Raw genomic sequence first — 10,163 nt, forward strand, 5'->3', positions numbered from 1 at the left:
CTGGTTCTCCCGTGCCTCCCTCTCCTCCAACAGGCCTATCAATACGGCCTGGGCCTCCAGCAGCGTGGTGTCGGTGTTGGCACCCAGCGGAGACCGGCAGAGCAGGTGCTGATCCCTGAGCTGCTGAGCCCTCCACCTTCTGCAGGTTGGTCGCCGGAGGCTCGTCCGAGCTGAAGAAGTTTCTGCTGGACCTGCATTTTTTTTCATATTTCGTCAGAATCGGACCGAGTGGGACAGATGCCAAGCATTAAGTATAACTTTAAATAAATCGGCAATCTTCTCGGTGACGGTCTGGTTTGCTTATAGGTCATAAAGAGGCATCAGGATTACATTGAGACTGTTTCATAAACAGTTAAAGGTTCATTGTAGTACTTTTAAATACATGCCTGTTGAGTCATTCTGGAGAAACCAGAGCGGGAAGACAAAAAGTGAAGCTGCCAGTGCTGAGATGAGCAAACTGCTGACTAAGCTCCGTTTCTAAAACTCCTCTGCTCAGTGTCTGCCCCATAGGAGCTCGATCCACGGTCAAAGCCATCTATAAGAGGTTTGACAAGTGCCCCAAGTCCTTGCAACAGATGGACTATGAGCTGGAAGAGGGACTTCTAAAAAAGAGGGAATCTTCTCCACAAGTTGCTTCCTTGAGTTAAAATAGACTACAGTGTGTGCGTTCATGGTCATAAAAGAACCTGTGTGGCTCACTGATGTGTTTTTCAACACTGTCGGAGCTCAACTGCACAGATGAATAAGATACATCAGGATTTCGGTTGCACAACCAATACTTGTACCTCAAAGCCTGGGATTGTGTGATAACCAGGAGGGCTGGTACCAAACGTGATTAAACAGAACTAGATTTGACAGGAGAGTAAATGACAGCATTCATTTTGGATTCCATCATGCGCTCAGTGCAGGGGCGGAAAACCCATTCATTCCCAGCGATGGAGCCGACTTTGCCTCGCTGTAACCGACTTTCTCCAGCTAGGATTTCTTTTGGCCTAATTGCCGCCAGTGGCTAAATCCTACACATTTGCATCGATCTCCTTTGAAGAGAGATGCAGATGAGTTTAATTAACGAGTGTGCTAATTATGCTCGCTCAGCGTGGGGAGCTGGCTGAAACCGCAACTTTGTGTGTGTGTGTGTGTGTGTGTGTGTGTATGCATATTTGAGATTAAATACTCGAGTGCTTGTTTTTATACTCGTGCAAAAATGCTGGGTACAAACAACCTGACATCCAGCAGAGAGAGAGAGAGAGAGAGAGAGACTTAGTTTCAATATCATTCAGTGGATTAATAATGAGTCCAATGTGCTTTCATTGTGTAGTGCGGAGCTGCACGTGCAGAAACAACCTGCCACGCTAGCAACAAAAGAAGAAGAAAATGGAGCTGCTTTGCTGAAAACATCCACAAAACAATATTTTCAGTGCAGGCATGAGAATGGAGACAAATACTATTGTGTGTTTGTGTGTGTGTGCATGTGTGTGTGCATGTGTGTGTGTGTGTGTGTGTGTGTGTGTGTGTGCGCGCACCTGGGGCTGTCTTAGTCCGGTGTATGTGCCGCTCTGCCAGCCAGTGTAATGACAATGACTGGTGTTGTCTCCCCTAGCACACAATAGCTTGGACGCCCAGACAAAATGTCACTTGACAGGCCCGTCTCTTCCATCTCTCTCTCTCTCTCTCTCTCTCTCTCTCTCTCTCTCTCTCTCTCTACCTCCCTTCCTCTCCCTCTCCCACTCATTCTTCCCTTCTTCGCTGAAAGGGATGCGGTGACATCGACAAGTGACAGGGCCGGAGCATGAAAAGCCGTGACTCAGGGGCACAATACGTACGTTTGCGACTAAACATCTCGGGAGACATGAAAGTGCCCTAACGGATAGATAATTGGCTCCTCAAAGCAAGCAGGAGACAGTGAGGGGCTGCAACCCGTCAAAACACATCAAGGTAAATTGAGAATTTCAGAAATGTTGGGTTCTTTTTTTTAAATCCGTCGGAGGACGGGAGCACGCCGGCCAGCGGGCAAAGCTTTCGGCACACAAGGATATTCCATTGCTGGCAGGACGGAGCCGTCCTGTTTTTTATTTTGGCTGTCCCCCCCCTCCGCTTTTCCACTCGGAGACATTAGAGCATGTGACAGTGGGGGAGACGGATGACACTTCTGACATTCCCAACAGTATGACCATACATGATTCCCATTTCAGAAAAGATCACTCAGAGTCTATCACAGTCCTTTAAATAATGACAACTGTGAGGCCTCGCCGAAGTGTTCCCATCTGTCTTGTTACCTGCTAACGACAAACAAAGCACAATGTTTATTTTTATGCCGACTAGACCGGCTGCTTCCACTTTACCTGCCATGCATTAAAATTCCCTTATAGAACAAAGACGCATTGCCACTAGATATACCTTAACAAGTTAACAAGAATTGGAAATTGGATTTTGAAAACAACCCTGGGCAGTAGGCCTACATTAAACTGAAAGAAAAGTGAGATACACTTGTTTTAAAATGTGGAGATGGAAGCATTCCTTGGAAGGCATCTTTCTCTGTCATCCTCACACCCCACCATTATCATCTTCACCACAAAGAAAAGGTGGCACCAGGATGAAATACAGCAGCTGTCATGCAAACGTGCAGGTTGCAAGACAAGCCACCGGTTCCAATTTGGAAGGAGGCGCTTGGTCGATACCCTCGTTGTAAAGCGAGTAATGTTCTGCGTGTCGGCCGCTTGACTGTTTTCCGCCAGAGCTGAATGTTTTCCTCGGACGGCAGCTCGATCGCAAGACAAGCCCGGGGGGGCAAACAATCTCAGGGGATCACACACATACATGCACAGGCCTCTATTCAAACACACCAAGGTTTGTGGACGGGTGAAGAAGTCGCCGGAGAGGAGAGGCGGGTGGGAGGATGGCTGAAGTGAGATGGATATTGACTCTTGGAAGGAACCTCACGGCTGCTGGGACTTGGAGATTGCTGCTCGTCCGCGACAACAATTGCTGTAAAGCCATACTTCATTGTTGCCCTTGCTGTCCCATCTGCCATGGGCCAGAATGAAAATTACCTATGTGTGTGTGTGTGTATGTGTGTGCTCGTGGATTTCAAGTGGAGTGTGTGCACAGTAAGCAAGCATCCTTCTGCACACAACCCAACATGCGGAAAGGGCTCCACAGACATCATGCCAAGGGAAAGTCCACGCGCACGCTAACACAAGCACCCGCTGGCCACAGGTTTGGTTCGGGAGTTGATGATGAGGGCCTGCGACTCACGGGGCTTATTTTTAATTAGCTACATGGTCATTAAGATGTGTTAATTGTATGCATTGTGTTAGCGCTGTGTCAAAGTCAGCTAAGGACGAGACTCGACGGAAACTGTGGTCTAGCGGCTCTCCGGTAATGCAGTGTGACCCTGAGTAATTTCAATATGATAATTGGAAGAAGTCCCCCACGCCCCCTCCACACGCACACACACACACACACACACACACACGCTAACTCAAACTTTAGCATATTAGAAAGCGATACAGCACCCCCTTTTGGTGGGCTCTCTGCAGGGATCAGTGTGTTTTCATCAAAGGGGTTACATCAACATGAGTCCCCAACACCTCTGCAGAGAAAATCACCAGTGTTTAAATTGCAGTGATGGCCAAATTGCAAAGTGCTGGACACTAATGCACCGTCCGGACCGCTGAGCCTATCATTCAGTGTTATGTGGCAATTTGGTGCATACGCCGATGCTGAAAAAAAAGCGGAGCATTAAAGACCCTTTCTAAAGCCACGCAACCCCAGAGAAATTAATTATTCATACAAAAGCAGCACCAGAGTACAATTCAGCCCTGCCATGAATAATGCATTTCAGATGTGAAGCCTTAAACAAAGCAAAGGTAAAAATAAAAGAAACTATCGGATTTTCTTTTTCCATTTGAGAACTAGAGGTGACTGAATAACAGTGAGTATGAGCCTTTTTTCTGTTCTGATTCAATACACAAAAACAGAACAACATTTTATTTTTACTTTCATCCTGGTTGCACAGTGTATCCTGCAATATCAAATGAAAGCATTGAAAGTCCGAAGTGACCAGTGGGTCGAGAGTATGAAATGCTCACATGATAAAGGCCACATATCCTACGAAGCCTGAGGTATCACTAGACTGCTGAAGTGTCATGTCAGTGTCAGGTCTATTTGGTAGAGTTATGACGTTTGCCCGTGGGCTGAAACTGTAGCATGGCATACGCCATTTTGGTTCAAGCCTCCACACGGATAACGGATGTGCCTGGCAGCCAGGAACCTTTGGCTCGAGCGCAGAATCGGCTCTCTGTGATGCCGCCTTCATGGACTCAGCGGAATGTCGTAATTAGCATAACATGCGGACGACTCACCTATGTCATTGTTTTGTATTCTTTGTTGGCCGTCTGGTACATGCATTTCTTTTTTTACTTGCTGTTTGCAGATAAATCATTTGGAAATTAAATAAACAATTGAGGCATTGAAACGTCCGTGAGCCGAATAATAGACTTAAAAATCCCACAATTGAGGTACATAAAGAGAAAGAGAGAGAGAGAGAGAGAGAGAGAGAGAGAGAGAGAGAGAGAGAGCGAGCAAGGACCATGTTCCGTAATCCCTTATTTCAGAGGTAGGCATTTATCAGAGGACAGTGAAGGCACCGTTTCGGTCAGTCTTCCGCTTGTCGGATACACACGCGCCTGCGAAACATGACTACGTCTGTTGTCCGAAGGTTAGCGGCTCTGTCGGGGGCTTCTGCAGTGGCAGCAGGGGCATACGGGGCTCACGGTAGGATGTCTACGTTAGCTTACAGTCCACACTCATGCACAAGTGTCTAAGTATCGTTACACAGTCCGGAAAACACTGCCATGTCAACGCTTACCACTCCAGCCTCCGTCCCAAAAAATGCCAATTCAAGATTGTCTTCTGTACCGACGCAGCTGCGTGACGCTAAAATAACAAATACCGGCTGTGTTTATGTGTCTTGGGCTGATGATTCATTCGGCATCCAAAAGACACACCAAGCAGCGTGTTGTTTTAGTCAAATATACACTTTGTGTAATCAAGGTGACACGCTCCCATTGTGAGACATGGTGGAGGAAGGCTTACTTCCTCCACCAGGCAAACGTGGTTCGTGTCAAGGACACCTAAATTGAGACACATTAAGTCACGGACCCCCCTTTAATAAGATTTCGCTTTACGGACTTCCATCTGTTAATATTTAGTTTGTTAGATATGATTAATACCAGAATTCTATAGCTGTCAACTAAAGCTGAGACGATGACCGTGACATCCATGATCATAGCCCCTTCTATGACTCTCACTCACATTGGGTTCACTTCTATGGTGAATGAAATAGTCCAAATTAACTACCGGTATTCGACATTTTTCTGGAACTCCCGCAAGGACCCCTGGGGGTCCCCGGACCCCTTGTTGAGAACCACTGGTATAAACTGACACAAAGCTTCAAGCCCTTAAGGGCCTCGTGATCCATTAATAATAATTACCAAAATAGCGTGTGGAGAACTAAAGGGAAGTTGGTTGTTTGCCATTAAAGTTGTCATTAAGTGCGTCAGATTATATGTGAAAGTCATATTTAATTCATATCGCATACATATTGTCCTTTTCTCTTCCATATTTCTTTCTTTAGGTTTCAAAAACAGCGACCCTGATGACTACCAGAGAGTGGTATGTATGTAGTAGGCCCACTGTGATCGCATATTGTGATATTACATTATTTTTTTTTTTCAAACCTTCACCACTTGATTTGTTCCGTAGTTTCCTAATACAGTTTCTACTTCAGAGATCATGATCTTGATTATGCAGTTTGGAGATTGGTTTTAGTTTAGTGCTCAAATTTAGACTTACTGTAGCAGTGTTGTTGTTTTTTTACTCAAGTGCCTGTGAGTTTGGTTTCTTTTCCAAACATATTTATGTGGAAACTTTCTGAATGGCGAAAGACATTGAAAAGGGCTTTTAAAATATCTTGTTTAGAATAGAGTCATTGATTGATTAAAATGATGCAATAGGTGGATGATAGTAACCAACTCCCCTTTTACACTAGTAGCAACTCAAAGGATAACTTCAACCTGGACCCTATTTCCCCATGTTATTGTGTCATGTGACTTGTAGCCGGAAGACAACGGTGTAAACGTGAGGGTTGTCAGGGTTTGGTGGCTGCCGTCTGCAGCGTTGTCCCTTAAAACAATCAGTCAAATTCAATTAAGAAAAACGTTGTCCCCATTAGTCACTTTGACACAAAAAACACAGGAAAATAAGGTTGGAAACATACCTAAGTCACCCTTTAAACACTGTCTTGTAGTCCATTTACACTGTACAGTAGTAGCCCTGGGCTAGCTTTGCTAGGCAGAAGTTTTCTGAACCCTCTGTGTCTCCGTGTGTTTGTCTCTCCAGCTTTTTGAAACCGCCAACAAGTACCATTTCTACCACAGCCTGGCCCTGCTGGGTGCTGCCCACTCTGGCAAACCCGTTGTGGTGAGTATGCCAGCCTGTAATACCAACTCTCAGGGCTGGATGCACTTGAGCGTCCCTTTTAAAAATGTAACGAGTGTGACGGTGTTATTCTGCCATTACCCGTCTGACCCGACTCCCCACTCAGAAAACCAGTCTCCCTTTAAGCCGTAACTACAACCCCGTGGCTAACAGCTGGGAAAGGAGCAGTGAAGTTGTCGTTAAGGATTTGTCTTGTGTGTCCTGGCTTCATCACATTATGACAAATGGAATCCCCAGCACACGACAAGTATGTGCAGTGTAAAGGTTATATTAAGATCCATTAACCACAAAAGATTTGATTGAAAATCAAGCCAGATTAGCTGTGATCCATGTGGGGGCCAAACCAATCAGGATCTCTTGGCTGTCACATTGCCTCCAGGCTCGGTGTTTCCTGTTGGACATCATATACTTCCTTTCTCCAATTCAGAATGAGCTATTCTTATAACCCCACTACTTCTGTCTAATAGTGTTTAGGTTCAGTTTGACGAGTCTCACATCTCTCTGCCCCTCAATACAGGCTGGTACGCTCCTGATAGCGGGCATGGGGATGTTCTGTGGCTCCCTGTACCACCAGGCCATGACGGGGGACCCTGGTCTTCGCAAGATGGCTCCCATGGGGGGCATGGCTATGATCGCCGGCTGGCTGGCCCTGATTCTCTGAGCCGCGACAGTTCACGTCCCTTCCACGGGGGCCACCACGTGACACAAAACCTGTCAGGCTGTTAATGGACAAACTGGAGAGTGTGTGAGAGTTATGTCACCCGTCTAAACCACGCCCTGTCCCGGGTGGTGGGTGTCAGCGGGAGATAAAGTCACAACAGGATTATCACTCTCCTACCATTGCGGTCTGTTTGTGATTGGTGTCACTGAGTTAAAACAGATAGGCAAAATGAATAGGGCATGACATAACATTTTGAATGTCATGTCAACTGTCTATTGGGAATGAAACCGTATATCTTGTTGTTTCTTTGTTTTTACTATATTGCCCCCTACTGCAGTAAATACAGTTTCTACATTTCTGTGCATTTATATAGCATAGGTATGGCAAATACAGTGAAGATGAAGAAATAAATGTGAAGTATTTTAAAATGAAATAAATTTTGTTTTCCTACATGTAATTGGGTTGGCACATTTTTTCCACACTAGTGCAGTCCCCACTAAGGTGAAGTTGATCGGATGAACGGTTGTCAAAAACTTGAATGACATAATACGGTCATACAGACAGAGACTCCTTCCCTTTTAGTTTGATGGATAAGTTTTTATTACGTTTCATTCATGGTCCCCAGAAGATGAACCCCACTAACATCTGCTTTGTCAGTGCCACCACAAGGTTGATTTAAGACTAAATGCTTGCAAAACTTTGCTTTTAGTGCTTGTTGGCGCGCCAATACTCTAAAATGGGGACCATAGTAAGCGCATACCTGCTCAGCGTGCCGAGGTTCACCGTTTGATGCAGACTTAACCAGCTGCCCGTAGCATATGCAGACAGACAAAAGTTCGTACTACCCACACAGTCCTCTGCAGGCCACCTCCAGTGCTGATTTTGGGTACATCCATACATCAAAGCCTCCCGGGTGGGTTTACAGCTGTTGCAATACCGATATGCAAACTAATCCCAATTGACTGACGCCAATGCGAGTGGAACACGGCTCCTCAGTGTGTGGTTTTCAGCAGACGGTGGATAAACTCAGGATTCACCACCTATAGCAGCCAATGTTAAATCATCTCTCTCGCAGTGCTGAACGTCTTCACAGCCTCAAGCGTTTGATCCTCTTAAGTGTCATGACACAAAGGAGTTCATTACCCATGGCCTCTCTTTAGCCGGGGCCGAGTTCCAACCACTCCGCATTCAAATTGAAAGTGAAATCCATTGAAACACTCATTTGCCTTCCTGACTGTATAGGCCCACCAATGGGGGACCTTTAGAAAATAGCTGTATAAATCTTCGGGTCAATTGCTCGGCACATGAGCCGAGGCTCTGCACAGAAGAGATGGCACTATTGACTGAACACATTGCCAATGTGCTCTCGATCACGACTCATAAAACCCTCATTAGAATTAAACAGCTATTGGGAAGCATTCTGCTATTCCGGGACCAAGCAATCGGGCAGCAAAGAAAGCTCCGACGCCCAGTCACATATGTCTGACTCACAACTTTCAAATTCATGGGAGACACATGACTGAACGTTATCGGGTGCACAGCCTATTTAAAGTGCCAACGTCAAATCTTCAGCTATACGCGTTAAATACTTGAGGGTGAAAATCATGTGATTCTCTGACAAAAAGTCAGCGACACATTTTGACCAGTTTCACACTGCAGTCTTATTTTAGGGCAATATATTTCTCTCCTGGCAGCTGACAGTCAGTGGATCCTGTTGCTGTTCAAATCCAGCTGGATCACGATGTTCCGCATTCAATGTGTGATCACACGAGAGGAGGAGAAATAGAAAGTGAGACGCTTGTGTCTGCATTAATCTCCTTTACGGTAACTTTCAAAGTTATTCAGCCCTCTTTGTAGTGCTTATCTTAGCATCGGTTGTTTTCTACTCAGTTTACAGAGTAAAGTAGATTCAATGGGCTGTTGTTGATACGGACCCCCAGAAAAAAAGACCCTCTAATTTCAAAGTGAGACAAGATCTCTACAAAATATTTGTTTCACCCTCTCTAAATTAGCAATTAGTATGTTGCTACATTCATTTTGCCATCTATCCTCAGGATAGCCGTGCTAATCTATTGGGGGGAATGTAACGTAATTAAGTTCAGTATAGTGTGACAAAACAATCCCAACTCAAGATCCACTTAAGTAAATCCTAATCAAAACAGCTACCGAGCTCGCAATTAAAAGAATAACCAAAATCCGCAACAATAATTCAACATTTGACTTGTGTTGCGTTATGTGCTGGACTGTTTGTCCTCAAGCAGTTGCCAGACAACCACCACAGACCTCCGGAAGTTGCCTAGCCAAGAAGTAGTCTAAAGCCAGATTGTCATGTTGCAAATTATTGATTTAACTGTGTTCCAAGGGATGTTCTGTGACTTGGAAACCCCTGACTCATGCTTTTTCGATCGGCTCTTCGCCGAGTTGCTTGGAGTGCAGACACGGCAGACTTCACGTCAATGTAGGAAAAGCACAGGTGTTACTAATAACATTAACGATGGCTCTGTGGTAGTGACCCAGTAGGCCATGACAGAATGAGAGTGAGCCAGCATGAACAGCAGAGGCCGCTTTTCCTACTGTGATATCTTTTTTAAAAAGGCCTATTGGCTGCACCTGTGATGATTTAGATGCGTGTCGTATTAAAGGCGTCAATGGTCAGTGTAAAAAACGAAAAACACATCAGATCCCGCTTGATTCCATGTTGTTTGTAGGCACTGCATGTACCACACATTATAAAGCGGGATGGTCTACACAAGCAAACCCACTGGCAGAGAGTCCATCTGGGGCTTTGCCTCCGCATCTGTCTGCACTGTAGTGGGCGTCAGAGAAAGAAGGAGCAGATATTGTTAATTATACCTCCGGGGACTTCGCCTGCACTTCACAAGCTTTCCTGTCCTTTATTTCTCTTACACTGCACACGGATTTAATTACATCAGCTTCTTCCTTTGGGGGGGGGAACCGGCTCCTAGTTCCATTGATTTCTTGGTCGGAGTCTGTTTTGGTT

General features: G+C 45.4%; 1 protein-coding gene across 1 annotated transcript; it reads left to right on the forward strand.

Annotated features, from left to right (window-relative positions):
- Window positions 1-4,632: 4,632 nt before the first annotated feature.
- tmem256 (transmembrane protein 256) lies at window positions 4,633-7,619 on the forward strand. The gene is made up of 4 exons (XM_031851274.1): window positions 4,633-4,776; window positions 5,639-5,676; window positions 6,403-6,483; window positions 7,019-7,619. The coding sequence occupies exons 1-4, from the start codon at window positions 4,698-4,700 to the stop codon at window positions 7,160-7,162; spliced, it is 342 nt and encodes a 113-aa protein (XP_031707134.1). The 5' UTR covers window positions 4,633-4,697; the 3' UTR covers window positions 7,163-7,619.
- Window positions 7,620-10,163: the final 2,544 nt, after the last annotated feature.

This window comes from Anarrhichthys ocellatus, unplaced genomic scaffold (genome assembly GCF_004355925.1).
Source record: "Anarrhichthys ocellatus isolate YVR2014 unplaced genomic scaffold, GSC_Weel_1.0 scaffold11, whole genome shotgun sequence".
Lineage (NCBI taxonomy): Eukaryota > Metazoa > Chordata > Actinopteri > Perciformes > Anarhichadidae > Anarrhichthys > Anarrhichthys ocellatus.

Coding starts and splice junctions, on each gene's coding strand:
- tmem256 (XM_031851274.1), top strand. CDS start 4,698: ATGACTACGTCTGTTGTCCGAAGGTTAGCGGCTCTGTCGGGGGCTTCT. Junction 4,777..5,638: donor AGGGGCATACGGGGCTCACG/GTAGGATGTCTA, acceptor TTCTTTCTTTAG/GTTTCAAAAACAGCGACCCT. Junction 5,677..6,402: donor CTGATGACTACCAGAGAGTG/GTATGTATGTAG, acceptor TTGTCTCTCCAG/CTTTTTGAAACCGCCAACAA.